The sequence below is a fragment of the Xenopus laevis genome, chromosome 1S, assembly GCF_017654675.1.
Source record: "Xenopus laevis strain J_2021 chromosome 1S, Xenopus_laevis_v10.1, whole genome shotgun sequence".
Lineage (NCBI taxonomy): Eukaryota > Metazoa > Chordata > Amphibia > Anura > Pipidae > Xenopus > Xenopus laevis.
The window spans coordinates 116,468,794-116,493,564 of NC_054372.1; the positions used below are offsets into that span (position 1 = coordinate 116,468,794).

Here is a 24,771-nt window from a genome sequence, read left to right on the forward strand (position 1 = left end):
CTTCGACCCCCCACCCAGAGCTGCTTTAGAAGGGTGACAAATTATACTTACACTTCAATTTTAGGAAAACCTAAATCACACAAACATAAAAAATAGAAAGTAACTGGAAAAAAATCTTTATTTCTGGTGAACTGTCTGGAACAAACTGAACTGAAAAAAGTGTTTGAAGGTGAACAATCTCTTTAATAGCTAAACATCAATTTACTTGGATTACTTTACTAATGTCCATAAAAACCCATCCTGCTCATACTAGATGGCCTCCTAGATTCATGATTCTCTGGGGAGAATCTTCATCTTTACTTAGAGATTTACTTGAGTCTGCAATAGTAATGTGTGTTTGACTCAAAACCTGTAGTGTCCTGTGGGTTTACTGCCAGTTGGTTACGTTGGGGTTGAAATTATGCCAACCATTGTGGGCTAGGATTGGGTGTAGGTCGGACTGGGGAAGTACACACCTCCTCTTTTCCTGAAGATTCTATGGGGCAAATTCACTAGAGGACGAAGCGCCTAACGCTAGCGTTAGTTCGATAGCGTAGCGCATTTTCGTTAATTCGCCGATTCATTAATGGACACTGGCGTAAATCCGCTAGTGTTACTTCGCAACCTTACGCCTGTTGATTTTGCGCAATGGACGTAACTACGCAAATTCACTGACGCGCGCATTTTTCCTAGACTACGCTAGACTTCCTTCGCCACCTCAGACCAGCAATCGTGTAGATAGGGATTGCTTCAAAAAAAAGTTGACATTTTTTCAAAGTACCAAAAAACGCTGGCGTTTTTCTTTTTTTATGGGTGATAGGCTGAAAAAGATCGAAAATTTTTTTGGGGCTACCCTCCTTCCCCCCTACATTTCCTAACTCATGGCACCTTAACTATACAGTGGGCACATGTGTAGGGCAAAATAAAATTTTTATTTGATGTTTCGAAGGTTTCCCAGGCTTGTGTAGTGCTGCTACGTATACTTCCATTGTAAATTCAATTTGGCGCCATATGCAAATTAAGCATCGCTAGCGTAACTTCGCTTTGCCTGGCGAATTAACGCTAGTGCAACTAGTGCAACTAGCGCAACTTCGGATTTTAGTGAATTTGGTAGCGCTGGCAAAAATTCGCCTGGCGAAGTGCGGCAAAGCAGACGCTGGCGCAACTACGAATCTTAGTGAATTTGCCCCTATGTCTTTTACCCAGAGAAATGCACAAAAGTAGAGTTCACAGTGGGAAGATGCGGGTACAGGTTGGCCATGGGTCCTACAATGGCAACATTTTGTGGGTTAAGGTCAAGTGTGGGTTACGGTTTTGCAAGTAAGGGTCAAGTGCACGTTAAGTTTTTCCAGTTATGCAGTTATGGGAGGTAGGTATTAATTGATCAGCTGACAAAGAATATTCACTATACCACATCTCCTTTTTGGATTGCCTTTTACACCAACTACTAACTGAAGGCAGTTTGATATTGGGGTATGAGAAAGTGTCTCAGTGAATCTCTTTTGCTGCTCCTGTTTCTAAGATAGAGCATACTATATTCCACTGTTATGCTGTACAGTTAGCTAGTTAAGTAAGCCATCCAAATAAAATAATTTGCCCAATTCTGTTGATGTAAATCTGGAACTGGATGTGGTAAAAGAGAAACAAACAAGCTCAAAAAGAACGATTTGACTTGTTTCTGTTAAGTGGTTAGATTTATATGTATGAGCAAAGTGGTACAGCATTTTAAGGCCAGAAAGTTGAGGAGGACATGTTCTGAATAGCTCCAGACCGGGTGACCCTAAATTGAGTGTGCAAATCATGCCACTTAACCAGACACACACACATCTCTCTAGGTGTAATTATTCCACACACCAGGATATACAATGTGCAACAGCATGGAACCAACATATTGTCCATCCACAACTAAACAAGCCATCTTGAATAGCTTAGCTATCATATCATCTCTTTGTTGCTTGGCAATACCACCTTTTTATGAAATGAGTCCACATTAGAAAATCATAATAATTTTAATTATCCTATTTTTTTTTTAAACAAATGTTTTTATTTATTGTCATAAAAGTAAAATAAATTCAAACAAATTAAACAAGTAATCTGTTCGAAATTTGGAGGCGCAGAAGGAGAGAAGATAGAAAAAGGGGGGTGTCATAAACCGTACAGTTTAACATGTATAGAGATCGAACAAAGTTATTCACTTAACTTTACCATTTTCATTAAACAGTATTTTTTAAGGTGTGGAAATCCATAACCAAACTGCAATCCTTGTCGCTTATATATCACTTGCAGATAGCAATCTATTGATTTGGTGACTCCTGGGGGGTGATTGATGACTCTGTCCCTGCGATCTATGAAGATTCTGTATGTATTGATTTGTATCTTGTACTGCATTATTGTTGAGCAACAATTCTGTATCAAACCATGTGATATGTCGAAATGCATAAATCATTAAATGTCGAGTATGAGTAGGGAGTGAAGATATATATGTCTTCCAGGTTTATTTGTAGTGGTTTCTATCCAGTCTATGTGGAAGATATGGTGGAGTTTTTGTTTAACTAGTGAAAGCGGAGGTATAGATGGGGAAAGCCAATGGTGAAGAATAGTTTTTCTAGATGCTGCCATTAGTCTTTCCGCTAAGCGTTTTTCAGATTGTGATAATGTTAGTTGTGAAGGGGGGGACCTAAAAAGTACCCATAATAAAGTAAAGGGAGCTGTCTGTTGTGTTAAAGATCTGCAATATCCCTGCACGTTTTCCCAGAATTGCTGTATTAAGGGGCAAAGCCAAAGACACAAGGTCTGCTCGAGACTGATGGCATCTTAGACAATTGTCCCTGTCCAAAGTACCAATATGATAGCGCCTGAGTAGTGTAAGATAAGAATGGTGTAGGATCTGTAATGACATGTCCTGGTATTTGCTGGAAGATAGAACCTGCATAGTTTTTGCATGGTATTGAATTACAGCCTTAATTAAATTTTAAGTGCTGGATAACTAAAGGTGACAAATGTTATTAAATTATGCAATTTTTGGGGGATTTTGTTCCAACTTTTATATGGTTAACATACGGTTTCGTATTTGGTCAAACGTTCTCTGAGGATTTGGTATTCAGGTGATTGCAAAAATTCTGAATCCATACCTCAGATGTAAAAGGACTGTAAATTAAAGCATTTGATGTAAATAAAGGACTCTATAACTTAATAGCTATATGAGCATTTGGCTTTATAAATGAACATTCTCCAAGATATTGTACATTATATTGGGTATATTTCGGCATCCATATTTTATATTAGATGGAGCTTTGTTCATCCTCTAGCAAACACTTTACACTAGAATGTATCAGTATAAACATAACAAACAAGGGAAAGTTGTGCTCACCACTATTTTTTAAAACCATTAGGCAGGGGTGCAATGAGGCTGTGACCACAAAATACATAAAGTCAAATACAAGAGTCCTCTGCACTCAACCCATTATCAATATATTTAAGACAGAGACATTTTGTGCATACTGCCACTAAAAAAATGCCTTACCCTTTAAACAAAACAGGGATCGTTTGTCCATATATTGCAATATATTTAAGCTGGCCAACTACGTCAAAGTCATCCCATATCTGGCCAGTCCTATGCTCAATTTTATCTGATTCATTAAGAATTCTATTGCTTCATTATACATTTTACAAAGGGACAAGGTTTTACCTGCAACTTACTTGCTGCTTTCAAAGTAAACCTCCATACTTGGCTGCCCTTTTATTAGACACCAGTGGGATCACCTGACTATAGCTGGGAGGGGTGGGAGCTACAACATGGAGCTGGTCACTGCTCCTGTATAAACTATAACAAACAAGCCAATCTGAGAAATTATGCTTCCATTACCATGATGCTATTTTCATTATAAACTGGCTTCACAAAGTTTGCACGCCAATAAATTCAAAATCTAATTTTATGGATATTGGAATTTGGCTCACAATGTTTGGGTATATGACATTCACAAAAGATAACAGAACAGCTCACTAGAATTATATATAAGTTATAAGTTAGTTTTATTTCTTTAGTTTAGCTTCCCAATAAAGTGATACGGACATGTTTTAGTTTTTCAGAGGAATGTGTCAGTATCACTCAACAAATAGCCCCTACAGTACATCTCTCTGTTTTTAATCTATGTTCTTTTTTTCTTCTAAAAGCTTCAAGTGCCTACCTGTATAAGTTGCCGACACTCCTCAGCCTGCTGCACTATTAGACATGCAGTAACCAAGCTCCACAATCAGTGAATTGGTTATCTACACTGAAGAAGAAACAGCACGGTTCCACTTCTTTAAGCAAATGGTCCAAAATAAATATATATATTGATAAGCGATGTAACTATTATATTCCCCCATCGGCATCATACATGCCTAGATGGTAAGGCATGATGCACGGTCAACACTGGACAAACTGGCCAAGCAAATCTGAGCATGGACTATTAATGTTGTATAGCCTCTGTAAGGTGCTGCAGAATATATTACTGTTATATAGAAGAAAAATGATTAAATAAATGACTGAATTCTATACACCAGAGAGATAACGGGACATGGGGGGGGTTAACATTCCAAGATTGAAATCCAAAAGGTAATTCACATCCCTTGGCAACATATGTGGTCTTTACATATACAGTAAATAAAATGTTTCAAATAAGATGCAAGGATGTGAATCATCAGTTTAGTTAGTGCATTAAAATACTGTTCAGTATGGTAGGAAAATTAGTGTTTGCACTTTACGTATAAATACGTTTTGCAAATGTGCAGCGGTCAGCAAGTTGTCTCCAACTTTAACTGGGATACTGTAAATCAATGTATTTGAAATCCTATACAGGTACTTTGCAAATAAATGATGATCTACATAAAACAACCAATAATATTAAATTATTTCAGTTATATTTGTGCAACCTTGTCCAGTTTTTCCCAAATTCCAGATCATTACTACAGTACATGTTACCAGTGGCTTCACTAAAGGAGCTCTTGACAATACTTACTCTGCTGAACCAAATACTGAGTTGTGTCCGGGACAATACTGAGAAAAATATTCTCTGAGAGTCTGGCTGAATATGGAATGGCTTCTCCACTGTTTGTAGAGGACATAGCAGCCTTTTTGGCCACCCACTCAGAAAATACATGGTGCCTGGCTTTACCAATGAAATGGGTCAGTCTTGAGTTCCTGCACATGTACGGTGTCCATTTTAGGACAGCCTTCGTCATTACTAAGATGCTGCAAACAGCTTTAATCCGACAGCTCTTCTTGACACATGCATGTTATGTAGCGCTGCTCCAAGCTGCCGAGATCAAACCGGCAGCTGACTGGTTGTTGTTGTTGTTGCCATAGTGATTGTGTATAGGCGGATCCACACTCTTTGAGGAGAGTTGAGAGGAAGAAGTTGGCAGCATTTGCAATGTCCCAGCAAGTGTCTATCATGAATAGGAACAACCTAGAGAAACAGGCAGAAGCCCTGAGCCGACTCATTCAGCAATGTGAGTGTGAGACCAAATCCACAGTTTCCTGTCACGCTTTACCCCTGGTGTTGATTGAGACGTTTTTGTTAAACATATAGCGATACTGCTTAAAGGAAACCCTGCAGAAAAAACCTGTACCCCCCACTATTATAAATCACGGGCCCGTACAACAACATTTTTGGGGCCCCCTGGGCCACGCCCACCCCAGATCCCGCCCACTCCACACAACAGTTAAAAGACAACACAGACATCAGTGCTAAAAATCGTAACCCCCCCCCCACACACACACAAGTTATAAAAATATATTGATGGTCAGGATCCCCTTATAATTAAAAAAAAAAACTTGGAGGAAGCCTATGAGGCGAAAACAGGTCAGCGGTGACTGAATAGTGCGGAGGTGCAGAGACACAGAGTGGGGACTTGCGCAGTGATGTCTGAGAGATGCTGAAAAACCTGTAGCGCTGCTACGGAGATCCTCAGTGTTTTTAAACAAATGCTTATATGGATAATCGTTTGTGAGTTTGTTTTCAATTATTTATTAAAACATTTTATTAGCATTTCCGCATGTTACTCGTTATTGCCCACAAGGAGAAGAGAATACTGGAGGCTGGCTCGATTGGGTGGTAATTGTGAAATACGTTGAGACAACTCTTGGGTCTGTGAGTACAGTATACCACTGGAATAGTTACATCTCTAAAGTGTGGGTGTATACTATATTCGAATACTTATCACTCTACTTTCACTCAAGTAGAAATAACTCTCACCCTATATGAATGTTTGCTAAAAGGTGAAGATTTTCTATCACATATAGTTTGTAAAGCTGCACTATATTTTTTCTGTTTTTCTTTCCCCAAAAAATCCTCTGTTGAGGGACACAGCAATCACTTCTGGAATTTTGGCGCTTGAAGGTGGAAGACAACCTAACGGATTGTCTGGACTGGGGTACACTAGGTTTGGGACTTTTTAGCATTTATAAGTTAAAAAAAAAACTGTGGTGCCAGGGTCCCCCTTAAAAGTGGCCGCAGGCTTCGGTGCTGTCAAGGGGGGCTCAAAGTGTGGCACCCGGGCCCTGTCCCCCCTCAGGCTAATTGCCCCCCCCCTGAGGAAATACCCCATATTTTATTCACGGCATCCATCTTCCGGGTCCTCAGTAAGCTGACTGGGAGATCTCCATCAATTTCGGTGCATGCGCAGTTGTCAAAAACCAGCAAATTGCTTCAACTGTGCAATTGCTGACATACCGATTTCCCAGTCAGCTTACCGAGGACCCGGAAGATGGATGCCAGAATCTGCAACGAGGGGTAATTATGAAGTATGGGACATTTCTCCGGGGGTGCAGTTAGCCTGGGGGAGGAGGTCTACGTGGGGTGGGGGGTACGGGATTTTTTTCTTCAGGGTTTCCTTCTCCTTTAACAGCAGTGGGCCCCTTATACTTCCTGGACCCTCGCCCTGCATGTATATGTGGACGCTCCTGGTTATAAGATATTCACAGTATATACGGTACATGGTAGATGCCCAACCTGCATTCCTACAATTACTACAATTACTAAATCGGACTGAAAGTTGAGCTGTTACGAGTTGTACTATATCCACAGCTAAAGGTTTATAATTTAGGTATATTATCCCCTTATTTAGGGCGTTCTCCATTCCCTGCTTTAAATTAGAAACAAACCCTTAATTAAAAAAAAACCCCTACCCTACATAGACCCCCCAGCCTAGCTGCCTGCCCCCGGGCAAATGCCCCTAACTCTTTACTTACCCCTCTGTGCAGATTCTGTCCAGCGGAGTTCACAGGCAAAATCTTCTTATTTTCGGGAATAATCGGAATTAGACCGGCAAAGCGGCATGCTGCGAAACTCACGGAAATTGCCAAAGCACCAGTCTCATTTTGAAGATTACCGAATCGGCTGAAGAATCTGCATGGAGGGTTAAGTAAAGAATTGGGGGCGGGTGGGGGCAGCTATTATTAAGGGTTTGTTTCTCCTTTAACTCCAGCACTGTAATATTTAACAGGCAAAGACCTTGGGTGATTATCACAAGAAACTGTAGTTAAGAAACAGTTGCCGGACCATAAGATGGGCATCCCGGGTATAAATATTATCACAACAAAACTTTTTTTTTTTTTAGGGTTTCATTTCAAAGCAATCATTGCCGTTAGTGCCATTGTTCATTTTCCTGCATGATATGACACTACAGCGAACAACTAATTGTGACACACACAGAAAATCTTGCATGCACTGTAATGTGCAGTGTGTGCTTTCAGTGCCACTCTTTGCTCTTCACCTTAGAAAATCCCACGTGTCCAAAGCATATCAGTAAGAAATGTGCATAGTTTTGTGTAGACTTACTTACTTACTTGCATAGATCAAAACCACCCTAGCAGTACAATGCCAGATTTTCAAAGCACCACTCCTGAAATCAGCACACTTTAGCTTGGACAAAATGGCCATTAAAAATTAAAATAAGTTTGATTTAACACCTTTTCACAACTGTGCAATGGTGGCAGAATGTCTTGGTTTGCCACTGTAAGTTGAATGGGGTGAATGTCCATCACTGTTTTTTACTGTGCATAAACAAATGTGACCCGTATGTTTGCAACTAGAAGTATGGGCAGCAAAGCAAGAAAGTAAAATTTATTAGTTAGTCTCCCACAACAGAGCATTAGGATAGCTTTAAAATATCAGCATGGCTAACATAATCAATCCAGGACATCCAGCATGTTCAGTATCTGGTGATTTATTTTGTATAAACCCTGGACATGATCTGCTCAATTAAAATTTTGTTTCAGTATTATTAACACTGTATTTCTTTAATCAGCAGTTAGTAAGAATGAAGTGGAGAGGCTCATCATACTTTAGTGCGGTGCCCTACTGATTCCAGTACAAGGCCCAAACATCCTGCACAATACATTTGATATCACTGATAATATGATCATGGACAGTGAGTGAAATGTAAAGAATCAGTTATTGAACCTTTTGACAATGCTTTAACTCCTTCATCTTTTAGTGTTTCGAGGATTTCACAAAGATAATAACAGCTACATCAGCGTTACAGAATGAGTAGAAAGACTGTCAGTAATTTTTACATGAGACTCTAGAAGAAAAGATCAAAGGTAAGAATTTATTCTATTGTATGTTGATTCATAGCTCATATTTGAATACAGTATTAACATGGATGTGCTATTGTTCTATATGATCAAAAGATCTTGGACATGCTGTGGGGCATTAAAAGTTATTGGAGAGCCACATGCAACTCATGTTTTTTGTTTTTTAAAAATACCATCACAAATCTCTCTTACATTTTTTAAAGGTAAAAAAATCTACCCAGCACAAATCTCCCATTCTAAAAGATATCTTTACTTAGAGGTAAGGTTTGTCTTGAGTATTCTATAATAGAGATCCGAATCGCCAAATCTGTACTTATCTTCTGCATCTAGCAAGTTTTATGCCCACCCCTTGAGAGTATCTGAATATCCAGGTCAAAATCCACTTGGGAAAGTGCAATAAAATCACAAAGATTGCACCATGTCAAGTAACCCATTCATAACCCACCCATAACCTCAACATAGTGTAGGTAACAAACATGACATTTTGCACTTAACATACTGTTCACAAATAAACCCTTGGTTTCTTCCCACAGTACAATCATAACAGACTTTTGCCATAGAGACTTTAGTGCTGTCTGACTATGAATATTCACTTAAAGATACCCTACATTTATTAATTTATGTGTAAGGGATAGTAGGGATAACTGCCCATTTATCTCTTTTTAAACAATAAGGGAATAACTTATTAAGTGTGTAAAACATTTAGCTACAAATAAATGTAGATAAGCCAAAAGACAAAATTATAGAAAGAGCCATCATTATCCTGTTATGTATGGAAATAAATGTTAATGCAATGAGCTGTGTTGGGAAAGCAGTAATCCATTTTTTATGCTCTGTTTTTCTATAGCATTATGACCACAACAGCAAATTGTCCTATACAGATTTTGAAAAAGCTGTACAAAAAGAAAATCTTCTGCTGGAGGCATCAGGACCTTGTCTTCCAGGTAGTAAAGTAAGAAATGTCTCTGCGCTCCTCATTTGTTTTATATGGATAAGGTAAAAATGCTAAAACAAAAGAGAAGGGAACACCATACAGAAAATGCAACAGACAATTGGACACCTGAGTGATCAGCCGGTGGACTTATCTCATGTATTAGTGCAGTTTGGCTATTAATGTTTGGCCAAGAATGTAAAGCCAACATTCAGGAAGAAAAAAGTTTAAGGTGTGATAAATGTATGCTTTAACAGTACTTACTTTAAGAGCTCTTAGATTAGTTGCTCCTAAGAGTTCCAGTGTCCTCCTGTTGTCCTAAATGATTAGAAACTGATTAGTGATCTAGAATAAAGGACCACTTTATAAAACCATGTGCAGTCTTTTGCAGTACATATGGTTCCTTATTTGGACCTTTTGCTTCATGACCCTGATTAGCTGTCAGTAGTGTGCTGTTTCCCTCAGCAACCAATTAGAAGTTAGTTTTGATCAGTCTACTACCAGTTAGAAAATGGAAACAAAAATACTATGTTAGTAAATAATTCCCACTATGTTTGTTTGCAGGGGCTGTGTCAAGCTGCACATACTTGCTAAGATATGGGGGTCCGTTTACTAAAGTGCGTTAAAAATATTCGCACAATTTATAGACAGAGTTTTCGCCAAATATGTTATCGCCAGTTTACTAACCTGCGGTAAATATAAATTTGCGAATTTTCTTGCGCAAGAATAATTGTTCGCCAGTTATCGCATTCGCTGAAAATAACGCTAATTAATCAGTACTGCAATTAAAGTCAGATTTACCGCACTTTAGTAAACGGACCCCATGGTCAGATAGTTAGGTCAGGTTTAACCATACCGCCCAACCATTGGGCCATGTATGACCCGTCATTCTGCCCCTCAAAACAATAATTCACAATCCTGGTGGATTGAGGATTATTGGAGACAAAGCTTATGTTGGGGAACGGAAGTAGAGGAGCAGGAGCTACTAGGTGGAAAAATAACAATTTTGACCTGACACTCGCTTTCAAGGCCCTTAATAATGACCTTTACTTTGTAAACTCTAATTTGTAGGGCCCTGTAACCTGATAACAAACAATCTGTAACCCTTGTTTGTTATCCTCCATTTATTCCCTATTTGTTATAACTAAGGTAAAGCACTGCGTATCTTGTCGGTGCTATATAGTAACATAGTAAGTTAGGTTGAAAAAAGACACGTCCATCAAGTTCAACTTTTTGACTTTTTTTTTTTAACCTGCCTAAACTGCCAGTTGATCCAGAGGAAGGCAAAAAAAAACCCCACCTGAGGGGGAAAAAATTCCTTCCTGACTCCAAAATGGCAATCGGACTAGTCCCTGGATCAACTTGTACTGTATAAATAAATGATGATGATGATGATGACTTGAATGGTAATTGCATGGGCTGTTCCAGAGCACAGATCAGGCAATTATTCGATGCAAATGTACCAGTGCAGTGAGTTTTCTGAATGACAACCTGGGCTCAATGCTACTTAATCAGTACTGCAATTACCTCGACCATGTACAGGATGAATGGAGCCGGTCCACTGAATACATCAGAACTGAAACTGATCTGTACAATGTACAACATATTTTTTTAAAAGCATCCCACAATTTATTAGAGACTAGTAGTCTGTAATGACAGAACATGTATATCCAATTTGCATCTTTGATTGGACAGACTTCAGTTGCCTGAATATTACACAAGCTGGGGGCAGCAAGTTGGAAATCTATGGTCAATACTCACTCTTGTAAAACAATGTTCTATTTAAAAATCTTTCATTACATGTTCAGTCTTTATTTCTTGTCAATAGTTCTATTTTATTTCACAGCTAAAACTATACTGTATATTAATTGTAAAATCACCTTGAGACTCATCTAAATTTATACTAGAACATTTTACTGAAAATTGGTCCAAGCTGTGCTTACATTATGAATCCACTACATTGACTACAAAAACCTTATAAATACATTATCATACAAACATTTGTAGTAAAGCGTACTGTAAGTTTTATCATAACCAAATAAATTCATATGCAAATCCATTGTGCTGGATTAACAGCATGGCTGGTTACCATGGAGGTAATAAAGGTCTTATTTATGGAGTTCAAAAGTAAATATAAGGTGTCCACTCCAAGACTGAAGCCATATTACAGGCAGTAGCCTCCTCTCTTTTCTGCATATAGAAATGTTGAATCAGAAGCGGAGCGAACAGACTATTTCGGATTTTGCTCAAAATGCAGATAGGTGCAGTCCTTCGCCAAAATTCACTAAGACTGTTTGCGTCAAAGCTGATTTAGCTTCCTGGACCCCTTCCACCAACATCGTGGACCCCCCCTCAACCCTCTCCAGCACAAAAAGTTAAGCTTGTGGGGGGCTGCAGCAACAAACTACTACAGGCAGAGGAGGGGCCACCCTAGACTTAAAGGGGAAGGAAACCTAGTTGGCCCCCCCTCCCGTGTGTTGCACACCATCCCTCCTCCCCCCTGGCCTACCCGTCCCGCTGGGAAAATGCACCTAACTTGTTATTTACCCTTCTGCGCAGGTCCAGTCCAGGGAGTTCACAGACGACATCTTCATCCACGCGATCTTCTTCCTGCTTTGACCAGCGCATGCGCAGTAGGAGCATTTCGCCGGTACGATCTACTGCGCATGCACCAAAAGTACTTTGTGACTTCTGGCGCATGCGCAGTAGATCCGTACCGGCGAAATGCTCCTACTGCGCATGCGACAAAACGCCGTTCAAAGCAGGAAGAAGATCGCGTGGAAGAAGATGTCGTCTGTGAACTCCCTGAACTGGACCTGGGCAGAAGAGTAAGTAACAAGTTAGGGGCATTTGCCCAGCGGGACAGGTAGGCCAGGGGGGAGGAGGGAGGGTGGGCAACACACGGGAGGGGGGGAGGGTTTTTGCGCCAACTAGGTTTCCTTCCCCTTTAAACTAATTGCTCAAAGCCTCAACTAGCTGTGTCCAGACTTGATCTACACTAATGCTGTCCACATTTTAATAATCACCACCCCTATGCAGAGCTTCCATTTTCTGTATTAATTATACTGGTGCATCAGGGGTATGTTTTGGTAGAATGAGTGTGGTATTTTAGGGGGTCTTCACAAAATGCACATAGTCAATTTTTGATTTTCTTAATTTATACGCTCTACTTAAACAGTCCCCTAGTTATACAATTACATAAGTTGTGAGTGATTTTATGGGCTTTGCAAATAAATTGATTTCCTACAAACTTGGCACCCAATATACAGGCTTAAGGGGTTATGTAATAAAAGGCACTAAGTTTGCCCAGGAGCAGTAACCCATAGCAACCAATCAGCAGGTAGAATTTACCAGTCACCTGTTTAAAAGCAAACAGCTTATTGGTTGCTATGGGCAAAAAATACTGAAGTTTCACATTGACACTCAAACTGATTACAAATGATAAATAACAACAAGGGGTTGGTGGTGGTGGTGGTGGTGGGGTATTTGGAGTGTTCAGTAAGGTCTGGAATGATAAGGAGGGGAGGTACTCATCTATCCAAGGGTTCCAAACCCTTTCAAATGATTTGGGACAACCTCTATGGAAATATGTTTGTTGATACAAGGGACGAATAACCAGTTCAGGCATTACTTGACCTAACGTTATCTGACCTAACAATACATGTATTAAGCATACAAATTAGATGTGTTATATTGACATCTAGTGGCCATTGTTAGTTGTATTCCTTTTAGTCATTGGTGTACCCAACCCAGCAGGACACACAGCACTGATTTATATATCTGCCCCACCTTGTACCTTCTCTGATATCTTAAGAGGGTGGCAGGTGAATGTGAGAATATAAACAACCACCAGCTGACACTTCTGGGGTTTGGCATGGACTATTGAGATCATGGGAGTGGCTGGGTGCTGGAGAATTCAGCCAGTGACCCTTCTCTGGAGGCAATTGGTTGTCTAAATCAATCCAAATTGTGGCTAAATCTGAGGGTCTTGCAGTTCCCATGCTGACCCAAACATCACTAATTCCTTTCATAACAGTGTTGTACCTTCATAAGGACATTTTTTAATGAACTTTAAAATGTATAGTAAGTCATTTTGTGAAACATTTGCCATAACCTCTGCAATTTAAAGTTAAGTAGAAGTTTTGACAAGCAGGGCAAAATTATGGCAGTGCAAAACTTTAAAGTTTGAGCAATGTATCAAAAAGTTGTCACGGCAAAAGTTGCAGTGAAAAAACAACTTTAGACAACAATGTAGTTTGTGCTTAAATATAGTATCTGCTGAGAAAAATTCACATGGTCTTAAATACGTTCTGTCCATTTTTGGTGTTTCACAATTTTTTCTGCAGTTTCACAATTTGTTACAGGTTATCGCAAGTGGGGGATGCAGGTATTAGCACTGGACTAGCCACAAACCAGTTAAGTAATCCAGAAACAATTGAAGAGCCAATACCTTGAATGCAGCAAACATGGTGAACCCAAATTTATTACGTGGTGCTCCAGACACTTTACACACGTTCAAAGGTTTCAGGACCACATGTCCCTTCCTCAGTGACTAAATGCCTAATATTTCTATTTGATAATCCTATGTATGCATGATTCCTAAATTCTCATGACCATGCAGTTTCCACATCTACACCACAGTGTTGTGCCAAGGCGTTGCTTTAAATTCTTTGTAGACATAGATCACAAAGCATATTCCATACTGGTTCATTTATAAAGCATGGTGGGTTGTCTTGCCCTTGGGATTGCTATATAACAAAATATGAATGAAACAAAAGTTAGAGAATATCTTAAGATGTATGTGAAGGAAAGAATCAGTTTGCAGTCATCCCCTTTAGTGGAAAATGCACCCTGCACATTGTCAGTCACTTTGTTGATGTGTAACAGATTAGGCATCTGTATAACAATTAGGCATCTTATCTGCCCATGTATGGGACGTTCCGTCAGGTCTCCCTGAACAATTTCCGGCCAAAAATCTGGCAGTTATTGATTAGGCAGCTTTACTTTTTTTTCCCCATTTCCTTCATTGTAATCTGATCGTTTGTCCCTAGGGCCAAACAATCAGATTAACCCGATATCGCCCTGCCTTTGGTGGGCATATCAAGTTAAGATCTGCTCGTTTGGAGACCTTGCAAAGTGGCTCTTGTTAACCTTGACTGGGATAGGGACCTTAGGTTATAAGATCCAATGGAGCAGAAACTGATGTAAATAATTTATAACCTCTGAAAAACGCTGCAGAATATGTTGACGCTAGATAGATATATAGATGTGGGCAGGGGCATAACTAGAGTGCACCGGAAAAAAAATCCTCAGAGGGGCCCAGCACACTCCGATCCCCAGCCTCCCACCTCCGCCCACTTCCTGCCTCTGCCTACTTCCCACCCTGATTCCATCCACTCTCTGTCGGACTTCACCACGTGTCTCTGCTTCCCCGCTGCAGGTAAGAGAGTGGCTGGGAAAGGAGGGGGTCTACTGGGGGTCTACTTCCTCTATAGTTACACCACTAAATGTGGGGGTCGACAAAAAAACCTGGCTGCTTTATTGCATTATTAATTGTGGATCATGGAGCTATAACAGTATGTTTGCCAAAGCTAATGTGAGTGTCAGTAACAGTGACCATAAGTATATGTAAATACAATTCAGAACATGGGGCCTCAATTATTATTCAAAGGGATAAAATGGCATACATTTCCACTTTTACAATCATGTTCCGTGAATTGGATCCACATTCATAGAAAAGTATGATCTGAAAAATAACAGGTCAACCTCTGGGTGTGTTGGGGGCCCTAAAATTAATTTGCTGAGGGGCACAGTATCATCTAGTTTTGCCACTGAGCAAGGTTACCTTGTATATAATCATTGAAGGAAACAGTCACCCTGAAATAGTTTTAGAGAGACCTAGGGGCCGATTCACTAAGGGTCGAATATCGAGGGTTAATTAACCCTCGATATTCGACTAGGAATTAAAATCCTTCGACTTCAAATATCGAAGTCGAAGGATTTAGCGCAGATATTTCGTTCGAAGGATAATTCCTTCGATCGAACGATAAAATCCTTCGAATCAAACGATTCGAAGGATTTTAATCCAACGATTGAAGGAATATCCTTCGATCAAAAAAAGTTAGCCAAGCCTATGGGGTCCTTCCCCATAGGCTAACATTGACTTCGGTAGCTTTTAGATGGCGAACTAGGGGGTCGAAGTTTTTTTTTAAGAGACAGTACTTCGACTATCGAATAGTCGAACGATTTTTAGTTCGAATCCTTCGAGTCGTAGTCGAAGGTCGATGTAGCCCATTCGATGGTCGAAGTAGCCCAAAAAAACGTCGAAATTCTAAGTTTTTTACCTTCGAATCCTTCACTCGAAGTTAGTGAATCGGCCTATGCTAAAACTTACGGTATGGTTCTACAGCAGCCCCAGACTCCCCAGCAATCACTTCAGATCTCTTCAGATAAACTGCATGAAGGAGTCAGTCCCTTTCTTCTGTAACAGAGAATTCCCCCAGCAAGGGCACAAGCATGCGCAGAGCATCCTCTCCAATCTCTACAGATAATTTATGCCACAGCAGCATACTTACAATTTTTAGTAAATATGAAATGTGTTGTGAAAATATGTCTGATGAAGGTGAACTTTGGTGATGTTCGAGGAGGTGAAAACTCACTCTTTAGTAACTATACTCCTTGTAGAATGCCCCGATTGCTCTAAATGAAAAGGCAGTACACAGCCACAAGAGGGATTTTATCCAGGTTAATTATACATACATCAATGAATTCATCTGACTGGTGCAGTGTAAAGTTCTCTCCATTTCTATCACCCACACTACTTAAATAAAACCTGCAAACATTGGTATGAATTGAAAGGCTGCAGCTCCTTTATTAATCAGCATATTAATTACCAACATATTTTCTTTTAAAACAACATAAACAGATAAACATAACAGGAATGCTTGACCCATTATAGCGGCCCCCTGCCATGCCAGTCACCCTTATGCAACCACCTGCAAGGGCGGCATGTGAAAGCAGGACAGCCCAATCTAACTAGTGTTACATTGATTTGAAACAAAGGTATGTGTTTCTACTGTATAAGCGGATTTAATACAAGTGTTTATTATAACAGGTCCTGTGCATGGGAGCAGAACAGAATGACTTACCTGTTGAGTATTGGAAGATGCTGCAAGACATAGAAACCAACAACTTCTCTGGCCACATTCCTATCATGGACCAGCTAAAAGATGCAACTGAGAAACTGCAAAGTGCTTTGTATCAGTAATGGAAATGAAGAGAAACTGAACTTACTGTCAGCCTCTGACCTGTTGTGAAAGAGACTGGACAACAATTGTAAAACAAGCGACTCCCTTCAGGGACTGGGTGGTTCATTTGATCTTTATTTGCTTGGAAATCAAAAAGAATCATTATACATTTTATTGATAGGTTTCCCCTCTGGGGACACTAGAGGGGTCATTTATCAGTCATGGTGCAGGTGCAGAAATTGTGCACCCTGTATCGTGGGGGAGCAAGCACACCTGCACTTTCTGCAGAAATACAGCACTCACTATATAACAGCAGTTTTTTTATATAATTCATTCTCTAAGTAACTTTACACATACGTAACTGCGTCTGTTATGGATGCTTTTTATTTGTGAGACAGATTGCTGTTTAAAATGTACAGAATATAACAGAATGTACAGTAATATAATGGTATCCTTTTGTGTTCTCATACTTTAATAGAAATAAATATTTTGTGTATTTGTTATCTGTGTATATGGTCACAAATACTTATGTAACCTGAGAGAGACATTCATTCTGTGTACTAGGGAGATTTTTGTATACAGATTGTATTTGGGACACCATACTGTAGCATCAGCTTATATGATAGGCAAATTCTAACTTTCTGGTTGTTGATTCTCCATGACCACTAAACTTAGCTTCTCAACAGCTACTCAACAGCATGTGAGTGTCACAGACACTCCTAACAAAATCCAAGATGGGAAACTACTGTTGCAGCTTTGAAGGCCTGGATCATTGCTACTATAGAGATGCTGAACCTTTAGGCTGGTTCAATAAGTTTATTATTATATATCATATATTATTTCTGGCCATATTCATTTAGGGGTTAGTTCTTCTTTAACTCATACCAAATTTACAGGTATATGAAAACATTGCTCTATTAATCACCTATTATCTCTTACCTAAAAGTACCTTAAATTTGGGCTTTTAGCAGTATTCTCAAATATTATATGAATTCACTTATCTAAACCCCCAAGGGATGCCACTCCATAAGTTAGGAATCACTGGTGTAAGGGGTTTGTTTAGTCCTTGATACTAAAGTTGGGAAATGGGATGAGTCTTAGAGGTAAGAGACAGTAAGATCCAATGTGGCACTAGAGACATATGAGGGTCGGCATAGAGCAGACTGGAGCAGGGTAGAGTGGCTATAGGACAGGACAGAGTGGGTGTAGAATGGGACAGACTAGAATAGACTATAGGTCAGAATAGGCAAGGTATCAAGGCTAGGATTCGTAGGCAAGGCAATGAGTCTCGGGCAAGTCAAGGCAGAAGTAGCCAGAACTATGGACAGGCCACATGACTTAGATTACACAGCCAATGGTAAGAACGTCATTACATCAATACATTAGGAAGGAAGGAAAGAGAAGGTTTTATATAAGGAGCAGTAGCACTGACCTGTGATTGGCTAAATCCAAGGATGCGTGGATTTGAAACAGCCCTCAGAAAAGGCCAAAGTCAGCCGAGTGGCTTCATTCCTGGCCAGTGGTTAGGGAAAGGCAACCACAGGTCCCTGGTTCAATTCACAAGTAGCTTTACAAAGGCAAGACAGAGGTAAAGGCACTTTAATATAGTTGCTCAACTCTTCAAAACATGTCTTTCCATTGCCCATTCTTTACCTGCAAAGGTGGTAGACAATTGCTATGTATAGTAGTAATGTCTTCTATTAGTTTTCTTATTTACATTTAAAAATATGCATGAATAGAAGCCTGCTGTACAGAAACCCTTAATTAGGACAGGAATTAAATGAAACCTTATTTGTAAATGGGTAAAATTTCCCTTTGTGTTTTTTTACTCTTTTTTTACTGATTTTTACTGAAGTTTTCTTTCCATTCTTTCATAAGAAAATCACATTGTAAGTAAGGCAAAGTATGATTGAAATATTTCTTTTTTTGGCCTTCATTTTGCAAAAAATAAAATATTCAACATGACTTACTTTCAAATCTGGCACAAAGCAAATAATGAAGTAGTTACGAAGTAACGTTGAAACTGAATCTATTGCTTTACCCCAAGGTGGTGTTTGATTAGACAAATTAGAACCACTTTGGTGCCGGCTGAACATTACATTGCCAGTGAACTGTTATCACATCATTATGCTGATATCAGAGAGGTGGCAGAAAATTGTAACACAAGCTATGAAAGGTAAAGCTATTTCCAGGGACATTGGCACCCCAGACAGGTCGTGTTATTGTAGATCAAGAATCTCTGGTTAAAATAAGGTATGTAAAAGTCACTGTGTTTTCTATGTAAATAAGCTTTTCTTTTCTGATCTTTGATGTTGCCCTGGGTCCAATAAAATGTTCTGTCAGATCCTGAGGTTATATTCGAGCCATAAAGCAAGACAGGGTATTGGACATTTGGGAGGTAGGAAGTATCTGGTTACATGATGACTAGGAAAGGTGGAGGAACAGTGACACAGTGAACTATTGGCCCTTCTCCCCCTGAATGAACAGTGAGGTGTATGTTACTCTTATAGCTTGTTGTGCCAATCCTGTCTGTTCACTTAGAGTTAAACTTTAGTATGATATAGAGAGAGAGATTTTTAAACAATTCACAATTGATTTTCATTTTTTATTATTGTGGTTTTTGTGTTATTTAGCTTTTATTCAGCAACTCTCCAGTTTGCAATTTCAGTAATCTGTTTGCTAGGATCCAAATTACCCTTTAGCTCTCATGCTTTAATTTGAACAAGAGATTGAAATATGAATAGGAGAGAGCTTGATTAGAAAAATGAGCAATAAAAAGCAGCAATAATAAATGTGGAGCTTTATAGAGCATTTGTTTTTTAGATGGGGTCAGTGACCCCCATTTAAACGCTGGAAAGAAGGAAGAAGGCGAATAATTAAAAAACTATAAAAAAGTAATTAATGAATGACCAATTGAAAGTTTGCTTAGAAATAGCAATTCTATAAAATACTAACAGTTAACCCCTTTAACATTGGAGACAAACATTGCTGCTGATGTTGCCTGTCGCAACCAATCAGCAATTAGATGTGAACTGTCACCTACAAGTTAGAAAACTAATGGAAAAATCTGATTGGTAGCACTTTGCACAGTATTGCTCCTGCTGATCATCTTCTGTGCAACTAATATGGAAATACATGTACCTTTTATATCAATTTCCCTATAGCTCATATAGCTATACCTAATCGTTTTCTCTAGTTCCTCATCTCCCAGAAATGCTTTGTCTACTCCTCACAAATCAGCAGCAAACCTGAAACAGATATTCATATTGTGTCTGTTGGGGGAAGATATATTTGCAATAGTGTAGGTTTTCACAATCCTTTTGTACTGCCCCCAGAGAAGCCAAAACTCCAACTACATGAGGCGTCACTGCCACTAATAAATATATTGGTCAGTTTGGTTCATGACTCTCACCACGGCTTTATGTTTCTGTTGCCTCAAATACAAATCTAACAGTTTAAGCTTCTTTTATATTTCTTTTATAATATAATGAATGTTGTCCCCCCATTGTTGGAAATGAGGTGTGTAATCTGCAGGTCTGCCCAGGATATCACATGAATTTACTTACCTCCGAAAATCCGCCAGCACTGGCTTCGCGCACATCGCAACACTTTGCCAGGCGTAAATTCGCCTGAATTACCCTAATTCACGAAGATCCGAAGTTGCGCACAGGGTACCAAACGATTGCGAAGTTGCACTAGCGATAATATGATCAGCAGTTCGAAGTTACATGAGCGTTGACTAATTTGCATACTACACTACACTACAATGGACGTATATGCTGCAGCAAATACATTACTCTACACAAGGCGAGGGAACATTAATAAAATAAAATAGAGTTGTTATATTGCCCTACACATGAGCCCAGTGTATAGTTTATGTGCCATATGTAAGGAAATGTAGGGGGGAAGCAGGGTACCCTAAAAAAAACCACACTTTTGCAGGCTATCACCCTGAAAAAAAGCGACTTAGAAAAATTTTCAACAAAATTTCAAGCAAGTTCTATCTACTCTATTGCACTTTGCCTGGTCTGAGGTGGCGAAGGCAAGTCTGGTGATAGAGGTAACCGTCAGTATAATCAAAAACTTAGTGGATTTGCGTAGTAACACTCTTTCGCCAGAGCGAAAATTTGCCTGGCGTTAGAGTGCGAAGTTGCGACAGAGTCTATCACCTTCGCTAGTGAAATTACGCCAGCGACCGTTAGTAAATTGGCCAAATTGTTGCCAGCCTAAGCCACTTCGCCCTTTAGTAAATTTGCCCCGAACTGCTTGAAACAGGTGCCAATAAAATTGTGTTCATTGCACTGGATAAAAAATGTAAATTCAGCTCTGGTGGGTGCTATTTGCATACCTGATATGAATGCAATGAATGTGGCCAGGTTCTAATGGCAAATGCACTGAAAGGTAAAATGTAGTAGTCAGGTTTGGTCTGTGCTTGAGAAAGGTAGAAGATCACAGGAGAACTGTAATTTATACCTTGCCCACTGCATAATCTCACAAAATTTACTCTGTCAGCCTTAGGCTCACCACCTCACACACAAACCATTGTATTAAAAGGGCTGCAGCAGGGTGCTAGGCCATGGACTTTACACCAGTGGTAAGAGAGATAGTGCAGTTAAATTAAACTATATGTATGGGATCCATTATCTGGAAACCCGTTATCCAGAAACCTCAGAATTACGGAAAGGCCATCTCCCATAGACAATATTTTATCCAAATAATCCAAAATTTTTAAAATCATTTCCTTTTTCTCGGTAATAATAAAACAGTAACTTGTATAATTAATCCTTATTGGAATCAAAACCAGCCTATTGGGTTTATTTTTTTTTTTTAAGAAAACAATTTTTATTCGAGCAAAAGTTAGATACAGTTTCTACATCTTCGAAAGTGCACAATAATAGTTCCTCTACAACAGTTGGCATAATGCAGGTGAAGGGAATAACATTGTCATATGACAAATATAAATACATGAAGCAGTATGCATTGACATTGATGGTAGTTACTATCTTGTACAGTTAAAGTCACCAAAACGTCAAGTAGAAATGGAGATGTAGGCATTAGTGTATGACATGAAGCCATACGAATGGTCTCTGCATTTATTCATTAACTGATCAACATATATAACATATAAACCATTTTAACAACCAATGTGTAAGTGATGACCAGTACCAGTTCTCTATGTTTGTCTCTATGTCTCAGAAGTGCTAAGTGTCACAGTGCCGGAGGTGCCATCTACCCACGTCTTGGAAGTTCGTCACAAGCTAATAGGAGGATCTCCACTTATAATTCTCAAGGAGTACCATTCTGTGTGTTGGAAGCATTCTTGCAACCTAACCTTTACTGCCTGTGGAATGATGTCAATAAACGTCTCCCACGTTTCGAAAAATCGTTGAACTATTGTGTTTTTATTTAAAGATGATTCTACCCAGTCCATATAAAAAACTCTGACTAATTTCTCCAGAAATATTTTGACAGTGGGCGGTGTATTCAATATCCAGACCTGAAGGATCGTTTTCTTTGCTACTGCAGATATAATTAGTAGTAATCTCCGTGCACCCCGTGTAACTCTGGTATGGGTGTCGGGGATTATTCCCCAGAGTGCCCATGCAGCTGAAAGTGGGATATAGTTAACCAGGTGTCTTGTTGCATAGTCCCTTATCTGATTCCAAAACCTTCGAATGAAGGGACATGCCCATAAACAATGTATGAGGTTGGCTTTGGTTTGCCCACATTTCGGACAATCACTATTCTCTCGTCTATGCATTTTGAAAAGTACGTCTGGGGTCAGGTAGGTTCTATGCAATAAGTTAAGAAACATTTCTCTATAAATGCTCGAGGGTAAGGTAAACCATAGCCTTTTATACATCTTGAAGACATCTTCCATTCTCAAGTCTGGTATGTCTATTGTCCACTGTTTGGGTCCTGTGGGTAAACAGTCATAGTCAATGATGTCCTGAAGGAATCTATAATTTTGCGATATAGCTCCTTTGGTGGAGCCAGGTCGCAGAAGGTACCTGTCCAAAGAATTATCTATTGGGTTTATTTAATGTTTACATGGCTTTCTAGTAGACTACAGGCATGAAGATCCAAATTACGGAAAAATCCGTTATCCGGAAAACCCAAGGTCCCGAGCATTCTGGATAACACGTCCCATACCAAAGATATATCTGCCTTAACCCATTCAGCATTTGGTACGCTACATTTTTAATAGTTTTGTGGGATTGTCAGGAACCTAAAATTGTGCACATAAATTATTTTTCCAACAGAACTTTAGTTGTAATAGTGATATTAAATTGCTTTTCTGAACTAATCAATGAAATATCAAAGCAATGTATCTCCTACTGAATCTGGAGTTATCAATGAGTAACTCCACTAAAAGCTGTTCTTCTTCAGTCATAATGAGATCAGTATCAAAGCAGCGGCCTGGAGCACATTATCTATCTATAAATGTCATTTTCTATGCTGCAATCCAGCTGGTTAACAGTTCTTCTCTTTCTGCATCATTTGAAATCCTGGCAGGGAAGGAGGGACTAAACACTGATGTTACAAATTGTAACAACTTCTCCACAGCTTACAGGCAGCATGCCGGAACTACATAACCCACAATGCATTGCGATGTTCTGTTCCTTATTGAAATCATGTGTGCAGATAATTGTGAGGTTTGGAGGATGCAGGCTAAGGACAGCTGGCTGTTGATACAAAGTAACAGTAGTCAGCCAGCTCAGCAAAGTTGTCAGACAGATCAGCAGAAGAGCAGGGGGCTAGGCTTGGGAAACTGTCAGAAACCATTAAAAAAATCATGAAAAGTCTACATATTTTTTAATTGATGTATATTGCAAAGTTGCTTAAAATTATGTTTACATTTCAAAAAGCCCAAGTTATATTTATGTGACGTTCCCCTTTAATTTTTCAACACGTGCACCAAATAAAAAGACTGAAGTAATCTGATGGAACAGATGGAACACTGATATCCCATAGTGTTTAGACAGTTTACATGCAAATATAAGCTACTCTTTAATCATAATATAATTAAGTACTTTGTCTAATACCTAAACATTAAAATTGTATCAAACACAGCCTTGTAGTGGCAAAACTTTACTACATGCCCACTCGTGTCACCCGAGACGCCAAATAGCTGGAATTCCAATTGGTCAGTACCTTCAATTAAGAAGGAACTGCTCGACAATTAGGGGCAGATTTATCAAGGGTCGAAGTTCGAAGTAAAAAATACTTCGACATTCCACCATCGCATTAAAATACTTCAACTTCGAATATCGAAGTCGAAGGATTTTTCACCGAATTTGGCCAACGATTTGAACGATTTTAGCATACGATCGAACGATTTTACTTTGATGTGTAAAGACTTAAAAAAATGCATTAGAAGGTCCCCATAGGCTAACATAGCCAGGGCCGGGCCAAGCCGACAGAGCACCCTAGGCACCCGGTCGGCTACCCCTGCCCTCCGCCATGTAAGCGCGCACTCGTAAGTGTTGTAGGGGGAGATTAAAGAATAAATAAACCTTCTTTTTCTATTTATCTTGCTATGATCTCCCCCTTCACCTTTCCTACTTTAATGATTTCCTCTATCCCCTCTCAGTCCTCAGCACATGGAATGCGGCTTCTCCTGGTATGTTTCTTCCGATAAGTTTCTATTCACTCCTCAGTACTGGCCGCATATATCACTTAGATCTACCCCCTCCTGTCACCTTATTCTCTGTACTGGCAGCATATTTCATTCAGATCTCCCCTGTCCCCTTACTCAGCCTTCACATCTTAGCCTTGATCTCTTCCCTCAGCCTTGACCCCTCATTCAGCCAGTATCCAAAAGAAGCCACATTCTGTGTACTTAGGAGTAGCACAGACTGAGCATGTTTCCTGCATGGTGCGCGCTCACATTACAAAGTCATCGTGCATCCGCACCATCTGCTTCCTCCTACATATAGTTGTGGGCAGTGTCGGCAGCTCGTTGAGAATCATTTTAAAAATGGCGCCTGTTACCAGTAAGCCCAGGAGAAGTGTGGTCCCTAGACAGCAGA

The 24,771-nt window shown here is 39.6% G+C and overlaps 1 protein-coding gene and 1 long non-coding RNA gene across 5 annotated transcripts in view; one reads left to right on the plus strand and one right to left on the minus strand.

Moving 5' to 3' along the window:
* ric1.S (RIC1 homolog, RAB6A GEF complex partner 1 S homeolog) overlaps positions 1-5,164 on the minus strand; it is a 70,119-nt gene extending 64,955 nt beyond the window's left edge. Inside the window, exon 1 of the mRNA XM_041580123.1 lies at positions 4,980-5,164. Within this exon, the coding sequence (XP_041436057.1) occupies positions 4,980-5,120 (141 nt within the window). The 5' untranslated portion in view covers positions 5,121-5,164. The remainder of the gene's footprint in view (positions 1-4,979) is intronic.
* Positions 5,150-17,239, plus strand: LOC121399431. 4 transcript variants are annotated; one of them, XR_005965019.1, is made up of 4 exons: positions 5,150-5,472; positions 8,461-8,566; positions 8,764-8,819; positions 9,408-9,857. It is a non-coding gene; the product is annotated as an uncharacterized LOC121399431 (long non-coding RNA). The 4 variants fall into 4 exon arrangements; XR_005965018.1 differs by lacking the exon at positions 5,150-5,472 and adding an exon at positions 16,606-17,239 and having other exon boundaries at positions 7,954-8,566; positions 9,408-9,504; XR_005965017.1 differs by lacking the exon at positions 5,150-5,472 and having other exon boundaries at positions 7,954-8,566.
* The last annotated feature ends 7,532 nt before the right edge of the window (positions 17,240-24,771 follow it).